This window comes from Onychomys torridus, chromosome 7 (genome assembly GCF_903995425.1).
Source record: "Onychomys torridus chromosome 7, mOncTor1.1, whole genome shotgun sequence".
In the NCBI taxonomy this organism is placed as follows: domain Eukaryota; kingdom Metazoa; phylum Chordata; class Mammalia; order Rodentia; family Cricetidae; genus Onychomys; species Onychomys torridus.
In genome coordinates, this window is record NC_050449.1 from 47,743,706 (window position 1) to 47,764,841 (window position 21,136).

Below are 21,136 nucleotides of genomic sequence, written 5' to 3' on the forward strand. Positions count from 1 at the left end.
AAGAAGAAGAAAAGAGAAGAAGAAGAAGAAGAAGAAGAAGAAGAAGAAGAAGAAGAAGAAGAAGAAAAGAGAAGAAGAAGAAGAAGAAGAAGAAGAAGAAGAAGAAGAAGAAGAAAAGAGAAGAAGAAGAAGAAGAAAAGAGAAGAAGAAGAAGAAGAAGAAAGGAGAAGAAGAAGAAGAAGAAGAAGAAGAAGAAGAAGAAGAAGAAGAAGAAGAAGAAGAAGAGAGAAGAAGAGAGAAGAAGAAGAAGAAGAGAGAAGAAGAAGAAGAAGAAGAAGAAGAAGAAGAAGAAGAAGAAGAAGAAGAAGAAGAAGAAGAAGAAGAAGAAGAAGAAGAAGAAGAAGGGGTCAAGATCATGATGGGGAAACCCACAGAGACAGCTGACCTGTACTAGTTGGAACTCACTGACTCTGGACTGACAGCCTGGGAACCTGCATGGGACCAAACTAAGCCCGCTGAATGTGGGTGACAGTTGTGTGGCTTGATCTGTTTGTGGGGTCCCTGGCAGCAGGACTTATCCCAGGTGCATGAAGTGACTTTTTGGAGCCCATTCCCTGTGATGGGATACCTTGCTCAGCCTTGATACAATGGAGAGGGGCTAGGCTCTCCTTCAACTTGGTATGCCAGACTTTGTTGACTACCATGGGAGGCCTTACCTACTCTGAGGGAGTAGATGGGGGTAGAGTGGGAGAGAGGTGAGGAGGCAGGAGAAGGGGAGGGAGGGGGAACTGAGGTTGGTATGAAAAAATTTTTAATAAATAAATATATTTAAAAAAAAAAAACTTGACTTTAAAAAAAAAAAAAAAGACAGGCTTCCATGTGACCCAAACTTTCGGGATTGTGTTAGCCCTGACTACCTGGTTCAATGAGGTCGTTCAGCCTCTGAAATATCTAACCCACAAGTTAACAAAAAGATTCAATAATATATATAATTCACGCAAGGACCAGAAGTGTTCCCTGGAGCTCACTGTGTGTCCACTCCTTTTTTTTTTTTAATTTTGTCTCCTTAAAAGGAAAATAAGTTTAGTTCCGTTTCTCTCTTCTTCAATGTCCTTCCTTTAAATTTATGTTTCTGTCTTACATTGTTTTTCTCAATAGTTCCTTCTCCTGCATTTTACAAAACTGCTTTGAGTAAGAATTCTATATTAAGCTCTGTGTGAGGTGTGTGCATGGGTGTGTGCATGTGCGCGTGTGAGTGTGTGTGTTTCCCCCCTAAGCTATCCTGGAACTCAGCTTGTGATCCTCTTTCCTCGCCCTCCCTCATGCTGGAATTACAGTGTGTTCTACCACCCAGAGCCACATACTCTCTCGGAAAGCAAGGAGCTCTTTAGGCTGACTTATCTGTAGCTGCTTTCAGATGCTTTGTTTAACTTCATCAACTTTGCTACCAAGGACAAGGTACTTTGTCTTTCTGTTTAAGGTTAGGTTTGGAGAGGAAGGCCTGAGTTTCCATTAGGTGGCTGCAGGTGGTTGGCCTGGAGTATCTTTAAATTTTCTTTTTTAAACAAAGACAAGCTGCATGCTCCCTTTGGGATAGCAAATTTTCTTCACACAGTGGCCAGGTGGAAGAGCCTGCCCTTCATGGATAAATCCAGAATATCTGACCACAACTTCAGACTTCTAGGTAGTCTTTCAACATCTGTGCTTTGAACCTCCAGTAAGAAACACTGCATTCACATAGCCTTTTGTCTCCAGCCCCAGGAGTCTGAGTTAATGGCAGTCTATGTATTGGATGCTGGGAGCTTTTGTAGTAGGGTCGTTTACATGCTCATAATAGCAATTGACACCATTAATTAAGGAGAGTCATAAAGAATGTCTATTGTCTAAGAAGCATAGGACTAAGTTATATTTATTGACTTTTTATTTTTATTTTGGGATTGGAACAGAATCTGATGTAGTCTAAGCTGTTGGGATTAGGAACCTGCTCCAGTCTGGTTTTGTACAGTTCTGGGCATGGAAGCCAGGGCTCCTGCATGGTGGGCAAGCACTCTACCAACTGAGCTGCATCTCCAGCCCCTCAATTGGCATCTGAACAATATTCCACTGAGTAAAGAGAAGGTATGCATGGGAGAACTTGAGATACCCTGATGGGGCCCATTGTCATGTTCCATGGCTTGGGCTACTCTTTGCTTTTCTTACTTAACAGTATGCCAAAGCTATGTTTCCAGAAAGTATATTTGGATCCAACACATTGCATTTTAATATAACAGGTCTCATATTGATGACCTGTCTTATTGAAGTTGTTTGCCTCATCTTACTGCAAAACTATGTTGAAATGAGAGCATTACAATCTGGAAATCCTTGTACACTTTCCTGCCAGGAGCATGTGATGACTAACTTCATCTATAAGCAGCACCGGGCAATAGTAAGTGCTACCTTGATAAAACAAAAGCCAGGTAAGACCACAGGAGTGGGTCCCTTCACCTAGGAGTTAGGAAAAGGCGGACAGAGCCTTCAGTGGGGCCAACCAAAAGTTGTGGTAAGACAATATGACTGGCACAGAGCAATGAGGAGTGTGACAGTGATGGGCAGGAGGGACAGGGATGTCCTGTAGATAGAGGCCGCCGAAATCCCCAGGAGGGTGGCTTCAAAGGTATCTTCTATTTCGACACCCCCAAGTTCCAGATCGAAACCCACGAAGCCCCCCATACCAGTGTAACTCTCTAATTTGACAAACCAGGTTTTGTGACTTTTGATTCTTAAGTTTTAAATCTTCACCCAAATTCCTAATCATGGTGACAGGGTGAGGGGAAATCACTCCTAGCTTTATGAGCACACGTTGTCACGAAGAACGTTTTACTTCAATACAGTCTTATGGAGCCTACGTTTATTAAGAGAATATTTCTGAGAAGTTCCGACCAAACATGAAAAGTGACACTCAGCGCATAAATGAAGCTAACAGGTCAGGAAATGACAACGCTCTCCCCACAGTTTCTAGCTGTGCCTGTCCCGGACCGGTAATGAGGAGCAGGAAGAAAGACTCATTTTCCCTATTGATGCTCTGGCTTGCAAACCGCCTCCACCTCTCCTGTGATCCCCCAGGCAACAAATGAACCATTGTAAAGTCTTTTCTGGACCTCTCAATGGGCAATTAGATGTTTTTTAAAGACAATAAATTTTGTCATGGTGTAAATGATTACATTCATTTACGAAAATAAAGTGCAGTGAATCCATTTTTTTGGTGGGGGGAGGAGGGGTCTGGTCATGTTAAGATAATTATCAAAGCCATACTAGAGTACAGTGGGGCTGGAGTTGAGCCTTGTTCCCGCGAGCAGCCTGTGTGCCCTTGAATAGACCGCAGAACTGTCAGAAACACACATGGCCCAATATGAATCCATTCAGAGAGTTGTTGGGTGGAGGAGGTACCTGAGGCATTTACAAAGTATTGGTTAGTTTCCAGATCTTAACCTTGGATGGAACATGTCACACACACACACACACACATACACACACACACACACACACACACACACACACACACACACACACACACCTGCATCCACAGGGGATTTATTCTAGGATCCCTCTTAGATATCAAATTCCTAGGGTGTTCAAATCCCTTATATAAAATCATGTAGTGTTTTAATGTAACCTAGGCACATCTTGTCTACTTTAAATCACCTATAGATTGTTTAAAATACCCAACACAGGATAAGTGCTGTGCACATGGTCGTAGTGAGCTATTCAGAGAATGACAAGAAGATAGTACATGTTCCGTACAAATGTGACTCTTTTCAGCCTGTGGTTGGCTAAATTTATGGGTGCAGAATCTCAGATATAGAAGTCCCACTACCTGTGTTTCTTGCACAGTTCAGTTTTTCTACATTTGTGCAGATGTGTGGTGTGCATTCAGTATCTCACAAACCTCTTTCTACAGCAATCAACCACTGTTGTTGGCACAAACACTCAGGATGAGTTTCCCTCTGGCTCCCCTAATGAACAGACCTGTCCCATATGAGAAACTAAGTCACCTTTTCTTCAAGGCAAAATGGGATCATTTTTGTTTCATTTTGTTTTGTTTTTCCAGACGGGGTTTCTTTGTGTAGCCCTGGCTGTCCTAGAACTTAGTCTGTAAGTCAGGCTGGCCTCAAACTCACAAAGATCCCTTTACCTCTGCCTCCTGAGTGCTGGGATTGAAGATATGGGCCACCACCACATGGCTAACAACAACTTTCAATTATGTGCATCTGCATGTGTCTGTGTGCATATGTGCACCTGAGTTCAGAAGCCTGCAGAGGCAAAAGAGGGTTTTGGATGCGCGGGAGCTGGACTGCAGGCAATTGGAAGCCGCTGGACATGGGTGTGGGGGACTGAACTCCAGTCCTTGCAAGAGCAACAAGTGCTCTTGACCATCGAGCCTTCTCTCCAACCCAAAACATTATCTTTTTAAAAAAAGCAATTTCAATGAAAGAGCAATCAGCTTAAAAAAAAAAATAAATGACATATTAAACTTAATGCAGATTCTTCCACCCTGGTTCTCCAACTCCATCCTGTGCGAATTTTGATGTTGTTGTTCTGTGTCCAGACATGTTCTAGAAGAACTAAAGGAGTGTATCTTAAACTCACCAGTGGAATTATACAAAATCTTTCGCCTGTGCACCACTGTTCTAATGCCGACCACTACTCTGCGTTTTACCATTTACGCTTCAATATATCAACCTGGGGATCTGAGATCATCAGATGGGGTTCTGGTGAGCAGTGCAGAGAATGACAGGCGAGCAGAGGCAGACAACCAGCTCATCCCTTGTGGTAGTGATTGTGACATGCCTGGCAGTTGTCCAGTGAGCCAACAGCATCCAGTGGTCTAAGGAACACAGCCAACTAGGAGTATTTCCATGTGCCAGGGCCTGAGTTAGCTCAACCCTCAAGGTGGGTTATTTTGTGGATGACTAGCTTGTTGAAAGGTTAAATACCTGTCAGTGCTTACTGGCCTGGTCACCTGACCACTAAGCCCACATGTCAACCCTTTCAGACATTGGAGTCTGATCATTACCCTAGTGAAGGCTCGCTGAAGGAAATCCAGAGAATTCTCTAGATAAGCACTCATATCAAATATACACGGGTCTTTGAAAGGTTTCTTAGCAGTTTGCTGCTCTACTAAGGACTGACTGTAGGGTTTCAAGCACTGGGCAAGTACTGTACCACTGGGCTGTATCCCTATCACTCTAACTTTAGATACAGGGTCTCCATATGTTGACCACACTGGCCTTGAACTCACTCTATAGCCCAAACAAAGCCATGAATTTGTCATCCTCTTACTCAGCTTCTGGAATAGCTGGGATTGACAGCCTGTACCACCATGCCTGCTCTACGGTTTTGTTTGTTTTTTCATTTGTTTGTTCTTGACCTTATAATATAATTACATGATTTCTGCCTTCCATTTCCTCACTCTAAGCCTCCCATCAACCCCTCCTTGCTCTCTTTCAAATTCATGGTTTTTCTTTTCATCAATTGTCATTACACACACACACACACACACACACACACACACACACACACACATATAATTTTTTAAAAATAATTTATTTATTAGAATGTTTTTGTACATTGGTGTTTTGTCTGCATGTATATCTGTGTGAGGGAGTCAGATCCCCTGGAACAGGAGTTATAGAGAGTTTTGAGCTGCCATGTGGGTGCTGGGAATTGAACCTGGGTCCTCTGGAAGAGCAGCCAGTGCTCTTCACCGCTGAGCCATCTCTCCAGCCCCTGCATATATATTCTTAAATACATAAGCACACCTGCTCAGTCTGTATACCTTTACTTGCATGCATGCTTTTAGGGCTGTGCCTTTGGAACTGGCTAACCAGTTGGTACGCTCTTCCCTAGAGAAGACTAGTTCTCCACTCCCAGCGTTCCTTAATTAATTGTTTTCCTCAGACCTGTGGATATTGGCCTGAATTCACGTGGTGGGTTTTCCGAGCTGCTTTCTGCTTCTCTGAATGGAAGACATCTTCCAAGCGCTCTGCCTACTGTTTGCTAATGATCACCTTGTGTCTCCTCAGATCCGAGTGATGGTAGACCTGTGTAACAGCACCAAGGGCATCTGCCTTACAGGTAGGTCTGTGCTGCTCACCAGGGAGCTGAGTGCAGCCAACACCAGGGGCTAGCCAAAGACCCAGGGGCAGAGAGCACACCTAAGGGTACTGTGTTACAAAAATGCAGCCTCTTTCTTTAACAGATGTTTTTAATGGGAATAAAACCAATTGTAATATGATTATGACAGTGTTATTTTCTGGTATTGTCACAGAAATGTGGCCATGGAAAATAACTGGGACTTGAGTAATTAGAAATGTGTGTGACCCTAAACTAGGGCCAAGGATGTTTTCTTCATTCACATGAGTTTTAAAGAGGAAAATGAAGAGGTGGAAAGAACATCTCTCTACACAACAGAGTTCTCTTCCGTGAGATGTGCCATGCTGCGTCAGATGTAATTAAGTCTCTATGCCAGATGTGCAGCATGAGCGGACAGCTCTGGGCAAATTTGGGGGGCAGTCGTGAAGTTCTGTTCTTCTGTTTTTCCTCATTGTGTCTGCGTATGATGTGGAGGAGGGGTGTGTGCATGCCGTGACGTGCGGGCTGGTGGTCAGAGGCCAACTGTACGGAGTTGGCTTTCTCCTTCCACCTTTACGTAGGTTCTGAGGATCAAACTCAGGGTGCCAGGCTTCACAGCAGGCACACTGTTGGCTGAGCCGCTGTTTGAAGCATTTCTTGGCTACATTCCATGTGCTAGGTAGGCTTAGAGGCTGACCGTATGCCTTATCCCCATTTCTTAATGGCTCAGGACACATGGAAAAGAACTAGCCAGGAGATGTATCAAATCTTGGGTCCAGGAATGGCTGATGGAAGGGTGTATGTGTGTTTGTTTTGGGTTTTTTTTGGGGGGGGGATCTGGGGGCTTGGTTGAGTTTGTTTGTTTTTAAGATAGGATCTTACTGTGTAGACCAGTCTAGCCTCAAACATGTGACAATCTTCCTTTCCCAGCCTCTAGGGTACTGGGGTTACAGATGCACACATGCCCAGTAGTGGTGCGGTTTTCTGTATGTGAGCCTGACAGAAGCCACCTCTCACCTTAATGGCAGGCCCCATGACAGGAAGGGCAAAGAAGAACCAGGTTCAAAGCAGTCACCCTCAGTGTCCCCTAAGCCAAAGGACACTCTGACCTGTCTATAGAGAGAGCCTTGCTCTAGATAGTCTGTTCCCTGCCTCTCCAGAGAAGGGTAGCATTCTGGGGAGAAAGGAAATTATGTTTCCATTAAAACAGAACAAATGGAGTGAACAGACACCACCGTGGACTCTAAATGATGTTGTGAACTTAGGCTGAGGTTTATTGCTAGGACTCTGGGGTTGCTGTCTCTAGGTGCTGATGGGAATAGTTGGCACCTCACAGGGTGTGGAGGGTACAATCAACACCAGGATGGCAGGAACCTGGCCAATTTCTACAGCATTTGCCTCAGTTTCTCTCTCCACTCAGAAGTTAGTTTGTCAAAAGGATGAACTTGTGGCTTCCGTGAGTGAGTATATAAAAGGTGGGACCTCGATCCAAGGCTATTTCTCATTCCCTTGTTTGGGCCTCAGAGAGGCCAGCTCTAATCCTGTGGCTTCTTGAGAAATGCTAATTGAATTGCATAAGTGGCGTTCTGCCCTCACAGAAAATGAAATCTCTTCAGTAAGCCCAGTCCTTTGTCCTGAAACTCTAGCGGTGTAAGTGCCTTCCTTCCGTCTGTGGAGGTCCCTCTTCAGAGCTCCCCTGTGCGACGGGAATGAAGGCTACAGAAATGCTCAGATGGAGGGGTGACAGGTACAAAAGCCTGTTGAGAGGCACAGAAAAAGCCTCTTTCTGATTCTTATGGAGAGTCAGGCTCACAGTGAATGCAGGATGGAGCTATTGAGACCACTTAGAAGGGAGCGGGATGGCGGAACCGGCTTGAGTAGGTAATTCTTTCTCACCTCAGAGCACGCTTTCGCAAGCCAACACTTTCTTCCTTCATGTCAGCTTGAAATTGGGTCTCCTTTCACACAGAAGCTCTTCAATTAAAAACTTAAGTACGAAAAGCGTGAAGTTGCTAAAGCAAGCTTTGGGATGGACCATCCCGTCTCTGGTGGGGGTGGGGACTGAAGGGTGAACAGGACCCAGGACTGAACTGGACAACTTTGGCAGTAGGCAGAGAGCCTCGGTCCACAGACTAGCATGGATTCTGGGCAGGAGAGTGATCTAGGCAGAGATGGTCTTGGGCCCTGGAGAAAGGCCTAGTTTTACGGTAGGTTCATCTTTCTAAGAAAGGTTTTTAAAAGTATATGGAAGCTGAGGAGTAACTCCACAGATAGAAAAGCTGTAACCAGGGAGTCCTTGCTGGAGAGGAGAGAAAGCCAGAGCTGCAGACTCCCCCCACGTTTCCTCAGGTCTGTGGAGTTGTCTTCCCTCTAAAACAGCAGACCCCAGCCTTGGAAAGTGTGGGGCCTTCCTCTATGGTCATGCTATGCTTTTGGGTGCCTCAGGTCAGGTGAACAGGGAGATCTCTGGAGGGGAGTTACAGACAATCAGGGACAGTTCTCTTCCCCTTGATTTGAAATGGCCATTGTGGACAAAGCCAGGTAGTTCAGCAGCCTGTAGTGTTATCCTTGACCAGTGCCAAATCCCGAGGCTATACTTCATTATTATTATTATTATTATTATTATTATTATTATTATTATTACTTCCCCATAACTGTAAAGCCTGTATTTCTTGCCTGCATTAGGATTCTTCTGTGTCTGCTAATAGAAACCCACTTGAGAAATAGCACCAGTGTGGCATGTGCCAAATCATTACACAGCGAGAGGTATCCATTTGCCAATACAGGATAGATCATTCCTTGGTTAACAGACAGGAAAACCTCAATGAGTTAACAACACACCAGAAGTTTTCACCTCACAAAGCCCAGTGAATCTTGGATGACCCTCCTAGGAACCCAGAGCACCATGCTGTTGCTACCTCGAACCTCTGACATCTCAGCATAGGCCCTCAAGAAGAGGGTGCCAGGATACCTCTGAGGTCCTGGAGGCCGAGCTAGATGTGCTGTTGTTCCTAACAGAAGCACCACCCTCCAGGGACCCTTTGAAGGATGTGCTGATGATGACTAATTATTTTTCTAGGGAACTGTCACCACACATTAGGGGAGCTATGAGTATGTGCATGCCATTCACCAGGAATGCTTGGTGAAAAAAAGTGCAGGGTCTGGGCCTCACTCTCAAGTCAGAATGAATCAGGCTCTCCAAGTGGCACCCAGACGTTTGATTTTAAGAAGCATGGTGGGCCAGTCTCTGGATTCAAACAGAACTGCAGCCAAGGTGTCAGTGGGGCTCGGGGAACTGTAATAGAAGTGCTCCATTAGAAGACTATGAAGAGCTAACAATCCTAAACACACAGCGCCAGGAATCCTCACTAAAGCTCACCCCGACATGATTGTCGGGTTCTCCTGGAAGCTGCCGACGCCCATTTGACATTCAGCTTACAGAGTCTCCTCCCATTATCCCATGCTCTGCTTGGCTCCATCCTGTAGAGAAGCTGATTGCTGACATCTTCTGCCCCATGTTCCCTGTTGGTGTGCGCGCGCGCGCGCGCACACACACACACACACACACACACACACACACTGGTAAAGTCACAATACTGAGAGACTCAAGCCTTTTCAACAAATCATTGCATACTTTTATAATTGAAAATAAATCTTTTCTCTTCTTCTTTTTTTTTTAAACAGAGTCTCTCTGTATCCCTGACTGTCCTGGAACTTCTATATAGATCAGGCTGGCCTCGAACTCACAGAGATCGGCCTGTCTCTGCCTCCCGAGTGCTGGGATTAAAGGCGTGCGCCACCACCGCCTGGCAAGATTTATTTTTAATGCCCAAACAAAACTACATGACATAAACACCACCAACAAAAAAATCTCCAAAACATGCCACTGATTTCATTTTGATAGCCTTCTACTCTTGGGCATGGGGCCTGCCATTAAGTATGATTTATATACCCAATGGCAGTCCATCAGAGAAAACTAATTTCTCTTGTGAAATCCCCTGTCAGTTGGAGATAGGTTCTTGGTTAGGGGTAGGAGCCTGTGTCCACCTCACACCCTCAGCACTGGTATCTTATCTAGCCTGGTACCAGCGCAGGCCTGTGCATGCTGCCACAGTCTCTGTGAGTTCATATGTGCATCAGTCCTGTTGTGTCTGGAAGACACTGTTTTCTTGGAGTCAAACAACCCCTCTGGCTCTTCTGTTCTTTCTATCTCCTTGTTCACATAGTTCCCTGAGCCGCTAGGGAAGAGGGTTGATGGAGACGTCCTGCTATGACCGAGTATTCCTAGGTCTCTGACTCCCCGCACACTGTTCATGTGTGGGTCTCTGTATTAGTTCCGTCTACTGCAGGAGGAAGTATCTATGATGACGGCCAAGCAAGACAGCGATCTATGGATACAGCAGAATGTTGTTAGGAGTCATTTTATTGCTGTGGTCCTTTAACAGAACATAATTTGGTTTTCTCCTAGTTGAGCAAGTGTCTGTACAGTACGATGTAGAGTCCTTTGGCTATCAGTGAAGGAGTGGTAGATCTTGAGGTAGATCTATCCCAGTTTCCTGAGGACTCTCCACACTGATTTCCACGGTGGCTGTACAAGTTTCTATGAATCTTCACCAGCATGAGCTGTCATTTGTTTTATTAATTGATCTTGGCCATTCTGACAGGTATAAGATGAAACCTCAAAGTAGTTTGATTTGTATTTTCATGATGACTAAGGACGCTGAACATTTCTTTAAGTATTTCTCAGCCCTTTGTGTTTCATCTTCTGGGTTCTCCCTGTAGCCTGCTGCGTTGTCCAAATGATGGTGTACTTTGCCAATACAGAAGCTTTTCAGTTTCATGAGGTCTCATTTATTAATTATTGTTCTTAGTGCCTGTGCTCAGTGGGTGTCCTGTCCAGAAAGTCTTTTCCTGTGCCAACGAGTTCAAAACTCTTCCCCACTTTCTCTTCTATCAGATGCAGTGTATCTAGCCTTATGTTGAGGTCCTTGATCCATTTGGAGATGAGTTTTGTGCAGGGTGATAGAAATGGATCTATTTGTATTCTTCTACACACAGTCATCCAGTCTGACCAGCACCATTTGTTGAGAGACTGTCTTTTTTCCAATGTTTATTTCTGGCTTCTTTGTCAAAAATCAGGTGTCCATAGGCATGTGGGTTTAAGCCTAGGTCTTCAATTCAGTTTCATGGATTGATGTGTTTTTATGCTATTACCATGCTGTTTTTATTACTATAGCTCTGCAGTACAACTTGAAATGAGGTATGCTGATCCCTCCAGCAGTTCTTCTACAATTCAGGATTCTTTTAGCTATCCTGTGTGTGTGTGTGTGTGTGTGTGTGTGTGTGTGTGTGTGTGTGTGTGTCCATATGAAGCTGAAAATTGTCCTACCAGTTTCTATGAAGAATTGTGTTGAGACTTTGAAGGGGATTGCATTATATCTGTAGATTGCCTTTGGTGAGATGACCATTTTCATGACATTAACCAATCCATGAGCACGGGAGACATTTCCATCTTCTGGTCTCTTCTTCAATTTCTTAAAGTTTTTATTATACAAGTCTTTCACTTGCTTGGTTAGAGTTACCCCCTCAAAACTTTCTGGGGCTATTGTAAAAGGTATTGTTTCCCTGCAAATCACTGCATTTTAAAAGCTAATCTCACCTAGTCTTCCAAGAATTCTGTGTCCCTAGACTCTACTCAGTGTTCTAGGATCCATTTATCTAAAATCCCCCTCCTCCTTCCAACTGGACATGGAGTCTTCCCCACTCCACGGAAACACTTTGTGAGTGTTTGGCCTTTGATCTGAAACTTAAAGTCAAATTTATCTACAGCTTTGCCCGACTTTCACCTCAGACGTCTCTCCGTATTCCCCCTGCCACTGTGGCCTCCCTGTTTCTCTGTGTCCCCCGTCTCTGTCTCTATCTCAGTTTTTCTCCAGCTGAAGAGAGAAGCTCAGCCTTAGCCCAATGTCCTGACAGCACACCCTGCTTAGGAACCACCTCCCAGAGTCTGTGCATCTTGTTTGGACTTCTATCTGCCCAGCCCATACACTGCCTTGTCCAACTGCATCTCTGTCCACACAAGTGTGGCCAGTTCTTTTATTGTTTCTTCCATCCTGAACCTTAATACCTCCCACTTCTAGACCTTAGCTTCTGTCTGGACCCATGTATGCTGATTTCTCAGTCCCAATGTTTCTTTGGGACCATAGTCCAAAGATCACTTTCTCGGGAGCTCTTCCCAGAATTCAGTGTGCCCAGAAACTTCCCCAGTAACCTGGGAGTTATTTCTTTACTGAGCTCTCATATTACCCTGTGATGTCAAGAGGTCTCCTGTCCTCATATAGACTATGAACATAGCAGATACCAGAATTGATATTCCTTAATGGAATCAGGTGTGCATGATATATGCTTAGAAATGCTTGCTTTGTGAATGGTCAAAGGCTCAGATTGGGGATCATTATGTATGCTCTAGAGAAACAGAGGGAATTCAGTCCTCTCATGTGCCAGCCTCACTGGCTCGCCCAAGTGCTCAGTCTAGCTGACAATAAGACATGCCTATTTCTGGAAGCAAAATCATTTGCTCAGTGTGTAAATGATTCATCCAAACCACTTAGGTCTTTGGATCATTTCACACTAAAGGAGGTATTTGTCACCTGACCTGATCTCTCAGACTTTCTCAGGCTATTTCATGCAACAAAATACAGGTCCATAAAGCCAGCCTGTGCTTGGGTTACTCCTCAGTGGCCTAGAGGAGACAAATTGGCTGGGGGAAGCTCTTGGAAGTGTTCTGGTGATAGCCAGTTTTCTGCTCTGAAATGACAGAACTTCCATGTGTGACCCCTGTCTGCCCTGTTCCGGGGCTGCACAGGGCAGTCACCTTTCCATTGGTCCCAAAATAATTAATTTGACCTCTTCTAAGATAATTGATATATGAATCGACAATGAAACCAGCTCAGAAATTATTAAGGGTCTATTGAAATGGAAGCAAAATGTCTTGATTATCCAAGGGGTCTTTGCTGGGTTGCTCGTTAGGCCCTTTGTGGGAAACCTAATAAGCTGTAAATAAATGGTGTGGGATTGTTTCCTTAGCAGGTATTTAAGACATTTAAGGAAGGTGGGAGTTTGTGGTTCTGGTTTCTTTCTACCTCATGTGACTTATCATTTAAATTCCTTTTTCTGCTGTAGGACCACCTGGCCCACCAGGTAAGTACCCATTTTGTATTTTCCTAGCTCAAGGGGCAGCTATGGGTGGCTAGAGCCTCAGGGTCCAAGGACCAGGGGTGATAGAGGGGAGGAGCGAGCCAGCATCCTGCCTGTGTCCATATTTTTTTCTGTGTCCCTAACTTGAGAGCCGCCCTCCCCAGACCTTCCAACTGTCCTTACCCTAGAAGCAGGTTCAGGGGGAAAGCGGGAAGATGTAGAAGACGCCATAGATGCTGCCTGTCTCCCTGGCTAAAGGAAATCACGTCACCTGCAGTGAAGATGTCTTTAACTGTCCCTATTCTATGCTTTGCCACAGGACCCCCAGGAGTTGGTGGGTTACCAGGACACAATGGATCAGATGGACAGCCTGGTCTCCAGGGACCCAAGGGCGAAAAAGGAGCCAATGGGAGGAGAGGAAAAATGGGTAACTGGGCAGTTCTGCCAAACAATTCGCTTGTGTCTTGTCTCTGTGACCCTGTTCAGATGGGAAGCGCTGAGTGCCGAGGAGACAGGGCACTTCCTGTTCTCCTTGGGGCACTGATGTGACTCCCACCTGGAAGTTGTTGTGTTAAGACGCCAAGAAGCTTCTTTTTGGACCAAATGTTTATGTCACAACAAAAAGGACAGCTCCCTAGGGAACTGACCTCTCTTTCTACAGCTGGAGATGTATGGGAGCGGGCTGTGTCGTCACCCCCCCACCCCGTGCTCATACCCCCCCTTGTGTTCCCATCCATCCCCACCCCCACACCACCCCTGTGCTCACACACCCCCGTGCTCACCACCACCCCTTGGTCACACACAACCCTTGTGCTCACATCCACCACCACCACCGCCTGTGCTCACACCCACACTTAGTCAAGGCTTTCTTTCCAGCTGCTCCCTGTGTTTGGTTGACCTCCAAGGAACTGATACTGGCCTTTGCGGAGGATTTCCCTGACTAGAAGAAGAGTTCCCATTGCTTGAGTAGGAAGACAACAGTCTGGCTTCCTAAGGCTCAGGGTCCTCTCTTAAGGAAGCTGACAGAGCTTACCATCTCTAAAGCAGTTTCTCTGGGCTGTTGTGTGTGAGCACAGTGAAGGCCCAGAGACGCCAAGGTGTCTGTTGTGTTCAGGGAGAAGTGGGGCTGGGTGGGGTCTGTCATGAGGCCTGGCCAGGGTGAGATAGGGTCTGAAGATCTCTCAGCGCCATCATGGGGGCTGTGGAGATGGACGAGGAAGACTCCTTGGAAAAAAGCGGGCACATGGCAGGGTGGGGACTTGCACACAGAAGAGGGCTTTTTTACATTGGACAAGGCCACTAGTGAAAAGGCAGAGAAAGAAAGGTAGAGCTTAGCCAGAAGCTGTATCACGTCCTCTGTGTGAAGTCTCTTAGCTCCACAACCCTGGATAGGTCCTGGGCTAGGAGAGGTAGTAGGCGCTTCTTTCAAATCAGCTCCCCCACCACAGTGCCTCTGCTGTCCTCATCAGCTTTCTAAGTGAGAGCTGGAAGAAAGGAAGAACCCTGTTGAGCACCTCTGCCCCCTGGGAGGCCCACCTGCTTGTGTTTCCAGGGGCAGCCATGCAGATGACAATGGGCACACATCATCCCAGTCAACTGGGACCTCAGCAGGCCAGCAATTACAACTGGAATTACAGAGCAAGATAATAATTATAACTGTTGGTGCTGATTGGCATAGAATAACAAGAATGTGCAGCCATTTGGTTTATCCTGGGAAGACATCGAACTTATGATCAAGGCTAGAAAATTAATATTCCAGCGGCAGGCTTGGGTGGGGAGCACCATGTGGGAAGTGGATCTGAGGCAGATAGAAAGGGAGTACTTTCTGGAAGATTTGAGACAGAGCCCTGGGCTTGAGGACATGTAATTAAGCAGTCACGTCCTCATGAAACCACAAGAAGGACAGAGCATTTCATTCACTTATGGAAAGCATACTTATGTGGCAGGTACTAGTCTTAGACATTTGTTCAGAAGTGATGAAGCTGATTAGCCTTTGGAGAGACAAAGGGGTTTCCTTCTTCCCTCTGAAAATTCACTGAAACATACTGACCAGGACAGCTAACAGGAAAAAAAAAAAAAGGCATTAATATTACTCCCATGCAGAGAGTCATGGCTCAGTCCCATTCAGATACCTGTGAACCTCCCCCCTTTTCCTATAGATAAGGATTGTCAGTGATGACCATGATGGGATCTGAGGTAGAAATAAGCTTGCATTAATAATGATTCTATCTGGAGTTTGAATGAGCCCAAGGGACAGCCATGATCTTGTGAGGAAAGATTGTGAAGGATAATCTTTTCTGAGATAGATAACCATGCCAGCCCCCAGTCAGGTGGGGGAGGGCACCTATGTCTTCTCTGATGCTGTCTAGTCTTCATGCAGGTAATAGGAACTCCAGAAACCCTCTCCTTAAGTGGGGGTGGATGGAGGACCTTGATTCCAAGCCTGGGTTGAAAGTTTTTAATTCCCTTTTATCAAGTCACTCATGATGCAAAACTATGTCATACTGGAGGAGATGGGTGAAGCTGGCATTGTGACTGGGAGAGATGGGAAGCCAAGCTTAGACTGTTCTGGAGACAGAAAGACTGAAGTCATCTGAAGAACCAGGCCCTGGGGAAAGAGCTCACTGGATGGCTGCTCAGTGCTGAGCCAGCTAGTGTTTGAGGGCCAGGGAGGCTTTGCCCAGGTCACCCGGAGGAAGCAGATCCTGAGGCCTGCCCTCTTCAACTGTTCCTGAGCCAAAGGAGGGCTTAGGAGAAGAGAACCACAGGGCCACAGGGGAGTCCGGCAGTATCTAGGGAGCAGTGAGGAACCCCTGAGGGGTCTCAGGGACCAGACCTACCTTTCCAAATACCATGTTGGTTGCTACCTGGAGAACACTGTGGCTCCATCTCAGGAGTGGGAGGGAGCTGAGGCAAAGGATAGCAGATGGAACAATGTTGGAGTGTGACTTTAGCAGCACTGACATGGTATAAAAAGAGAGAGTGGGGGACAAAGGAGGTTCAAAGACTGTCCTGCCTGCCTGGACCCTGATGGGCTGCCGGTTCCGAGATGGGCAGACTGGCTTAACTCAGCCCTAAGGAAGAAGTCATGGGCACACCACGGGATGTGCTAAGCTGAGGTGCCTTGAGGTATTCAGGGGGCTTGGAGATGTAGGTGTCCAGTTGAAGGGAACCTCAAGATGCAAAGCATACCTAGAGAGTCATCCCAAGAGCCTGTGGGCAAGTATGGGGATGATCACTTAGGCAGGGAGCCTGGAGGAGAACCCTGAAAGACAGCAACATCTAATGACCCCTAGAAAGGGATCAAAAAATACTGGGAGCCTGGCGGTGGTGGCGCACTCGGGAGGCAGAGGTAGGCGGATCTCTGTGAGTTCGAGGCCAGCCTGGTCTACAGAGCTAGTCCAGGAGAGGCTCCAAAGCTACAGAGATACCCTGTCTGGGGGGGGGGAATACTGGGAAGGTGTTAAGCAGGGGAGGAGCTTTGCTCAAACAGGACCCTGTGGCAAAGACGGCTTCTGCAGGAGAACTAACCAGAAAGGATAAGCAAGAGAGAGGTGATTAACATCTTGGAATTAAGAAAAGGGCGGGTCCCAGTGAAGGAATTGTGGAAAAAGAATAGAAGACCTGGGCTTGCAGTTCTGAGCCCACCCTTGAGTGTTGGTGGGGACCCAAACTAGACAGGAAGGAGCCTAGGAGGTAATGGCCTTCAAAGCAGGACTAGGGTGAGTGGGAGCCAGTACAAGCTTATGTGTTTGTCTGGTTTTGTCCGCTGTGACAGAATTCCTAAGGCGCGTGCAGTGTGGAGGAGAAAAGGTTGACATCTGCCTGCAGTGTAGAGTTTTCCATGCATGGCAGCTGGCTATGTGTCACTGGACCTAAGTAAGGCAGAGCCTCATGGCAGAGGACATGGCAAGCGAAATCTCCTCACCTCATGGCGGCCAGGAAGTAGAGAGCAACACAGGAAACGGTGAGGGACAAAATGCCTGTCAAAGGTGTGACTTGAGTGATCATTTGCCCCAGCCAAGCCCCACCTACCAGCACCCCAATAATGCTATTCTGTACTAGTGACAGCAGAGCCTCGTGGTCCAATCATCTGTGTGTGTAGCAGAGTTGGGTGGCGGAGGAGAGGGGGAGCAAGGCTTCAATACACAAGCCTCTTGGGGACATTTCGTATCTAAACCATAGCAGCTGCAGAGAAGACTGATCCAATGAAGCAGAACTTAAGACTTTAACCCAAGTGTTTCCAGAACTATCAACATCCTTCACAGCTTCCAACTTCAGAAACAAGGAGAACAAAAGTGGACTTGGAGCCCAAAGGCTTGGTATGGTCCCTGGCTCCACATTAGCCAGGTGTGCGCCCTTGAGCAGGTTATATGATCACTGTGTTCCAGTTTCCCTCTTCATAAGATGGAGATACTGATCCTGTTAATGTCACAGTTTGTGTGGGAAGATGAATTAGTGCATATGAGGTGTCGGGGCCGGGCACACGGTAAATCCTGTGTTAGTATTAGCATCACTTCTTCTTCCATTCCCTTAAGACAAGGTCTGTGGCTCAGGCTGGTATCAGTCTCCTTGAGTAGTTGAGGGTGATCTTGAACTCCTGATCCCTGCTTCCATCCTAGGAAATGGAATTACAAGAGGTACCACCAAGCATAAATTTTAATGTTTGCTGGAGGGTGAATACAGGGCTTTGGTACATGCCAGGAAAACACTCTACCAACTGAGCCACATTCCCAACAGGCTAGCACCAGATTTTTCTTCCAAAAGTAGAAGAGAAAGTTGGTTTTAGTTAAATAAGAAATCCTCCCTTCACTGTCATATCCAAATTCAAAACTATGTAATTTATAATTTTTTTTATTTGTAATATATGTTTTATAACACTTTAATATAATATCTGTATTTAAACCATATATACTATTAATATGCTTTTAATTGACATATATAATTGTAATTATATTATGGGGTATAGTATGACATTTCAATACATTGAAACAAGATGTAATGGTCAGATCAGGGCAACTATCATATTAATTAGCGCACACATACACACACACACACACACACACACACACACACACATCTTCCTGAAAGCAGAATTGGGGTTTCAAAGCCAATCTCAGCCACATAGTGAGTTTAAGGACAGCCTGGACTACATGTGACTCTGTCTCAAATAGACTACATAATTTCTTTGCATTGAGAATATCTAAAGTCATTTCTGTTAGCTACTTCTAAGAATCCAATCCAGCTAGGCCTGTAATCCCAGCACTCAGGAGGCAGAGCCAGGCAGATCTCTGGAAGTTCAAAGCCAGCCTGGGCTACCAAATGAGTTCCAGGAAAGGCACAAAGCTACACAGAGAAACCCCGTCTCGGGGGGGGGGGGGGGGATCCGATCCAAACTCATGAACTATCATTACCCTATTTTGTTCCTATGGCAGTTGTTCCTCTGCCCATTTCCCTCTGTACAAATCAAACCCCCTTTCCAGTGCCCCCAAGCCTGTTCAGGTTTTGGCAAACACTGCTCTACTTCCTACTCCTTTGGGATCAACCTTACCTCCGTATACAAGTGAGTGCATGTTGTAGGGTCTCTCTGTGCCGAATTTATTTTCCTTTCTGTGATGTCCTGACCAAAAGGACACTCGGGAAATTCCCTGCATGAGGTGATTTTGAAGTTAGGAATGAGAGACTTGATGTTGTCAATCATGCACCAACATCCTCCGTGAAGCCTGACACCCCTGGGCTCAGAACCAAGTGTTTTCTTTCTTTTCATCCGTCTCTTATTTTTCTCACTTAGGAGTTAATGTTATCGTGCCTTCTCTGAAAACCAAAAAGAATGCCCTCCTCCAAATGCATGGCTTGAGATTGGGTTTTATATGGCACCCTCTGGCCCCTCTCCTTTGCCTTAGTTCGTGGCAGATGGTACTACCCAAAATAAATTGTCCTCCCTCACTCCCGGATGTGAAGACAGAGAAACCGACCCCAGCCTGGAGCTGTCATAGGCTTTGTGGAGCTATCTGTTTTGAGTGGGCGACCCCAGAAGAAATCAGGAGAGCCTCAGGAGTTAGGCAGGGATAAAATGGTAACTCAAAGCCGGTGAGGAGTCATGGGACAAATGATGTGAGGCTGCAGGTATATGCCATGTCACAGTGTCACTGTGCAGGGCTGGCAGCTCGCACCTAACCTGCATCAGGGTAGAAGATATTGCCCACGTAGTGAGTGGCAGTTGGGTGGTGCCAATGGGTGGCTAAGGTGAACTGCCAACGGAGGATGCTTTGTCACATGCAATGGTTGAAAAACAAAAGCAGGTGTGGTAGTGTAGTCCTGCAATCCTAGCTGGAGAGTGACAGGGACCAGCAGAAGGGTCCTTCTAGGGAGCTTGCCCACCAGCTAATCCAGATAAAACATTAAGTTCCAAGTTCAGTAAGGAGACCCTGTCTCAAAAAGTATGATGAGGCCTATCATATGGCGTAGTAGAGAAGATGCTATCTGTACAAGTCGGTTGACTAGAGTTCAATTTCCAGGACCCACATGGTGGAAGAAAGAACTACCCACTACAGGCTGTCCTCTGACCTCCACGTGTGCACACCCCACCCCACTCACACACACACAATCAATCTTTTGTTTTCTTGAGACGACGTTCCGATACATAGTCCTGGTTGGCCTGGAACTATATAAACCAGGCTGGCTTCAAACTCACAGAGTTGCCAGCTTCTGCCTAAATTAAAGGCATGGGCCAGCATTTTTTTTTTTTTATTAAAAGCAATATGGTGAAAAGTGGTAGAAGATACCTGATATCAGCATCTGGCCTTCAAATGCACACACACACCACAGACACAGACACACAGACACACACATGATGAAGACAGCCTGCATGTAGACAAAACATTCATCACTGTCTTTCACCAAAAGCTGAAAATGGCTACGCACACCCCAGCTATGATGCAAAATACACCCTCAAACAAAGGCTCAGATAGTGCTAATACTGCCTCTGTCAGGGCTACACTACAAGATGAGCGTTTTCCTATTACCCATGTAGCCTTTTTGAGAAAGAAAATAAAAGGCATACAGGGGCGGGAGGATAAGATAAAGGACCGGATGTCAGTGAAGACACACTCGAGTTAAAATAAAGGGCTGGAACGCCACGGCGCAAGCAGCAGATACCATTTCCCTGCGTGCTGCTGAATGTGGGCTGTACAAAGTCTTTAGCAGGTGTTGGTAGCACTTAGCACATTGTGCAGGCGGAACTCTATAGCAACCACCCAGTCTTTTGTCTCCTTCAGATAACATGCTAAACGGCTTATTTAAAATACTGGGACAAAGGGATACATTCTCACACCGAGGGCCCAGATAGGGGCTTTTGTCGCTCTTCAGCCAGAAGTCCTAGTGCCCCTGAGCAGGGATGACCCAGAGCCCTAAGTACTTATCAGTACTGCTGTGAAGATGGATTCCCGAACCAGGACTCCCTGCTCAACAGCAGTGTCACTGTATTGCTCTGACTGTAAGTATACAGCAGTGTCACTGTATTGCTCTGACTGTAAGTATACAGTAGGCAGAGCACATTTATGCTGGCGAGGGAGACCTGTCCTGCATGACTTCCTCCTCCACTGTGTCCCCTCAGTGACACCTGGAGTTCACAGTTTTTATGTAGATTTTTGTTGTTGTTTTCTGAATCAGGGTCATAGGTAGCTCAGGCTTGCCTTAGATTCTCTATGTAACCAGTGATGATTTTAAATTCCCAGTCTCCATGTACCACCAGGCCCAGCTCTAGATTTTTTGTTATGACTAGCTGGAATCTAGTTAGTAGCATTTTCTTCACTGCATTTTGATTTTATGTTTCTGTAATGCTGGAGACTGAACCCAGAGCCCAGTCCTAGACAAAAGTACTCTACCA

At 46.0% G+C, this 21,136-nt stretch overlaps 1 protein-coding gene across 1 annotated transcript in view; it reads left to right on the plus strand.

Annotated features, from left to right (window-relative positions):
* Positions 1 to 21,136, plus strand: part of Gldn (gliomedin) — a 45,251-nt gene that overhangs the window by 13,606 nt on the left and 10,509 nt on the right. Inside the window, exons 2-4 of the mRNA XM_036193427.1 lie at positions 6,003 to 6,054; positions 13,234 to 13,251; positions 13,568 to 13,675. Coding sequence (XP_036049320.1) covers positions 6,003 to 6,054; positions 13,234 to 13,251; positions 13,568 to 13,675 — 178 coding nt within the window. The remainder of the gene's footprint in view (positions 1 to 6,002; positions 6,055 to 13,233; positions 13,252 to 13,567; positions 13,676 to 21,136) is intronic.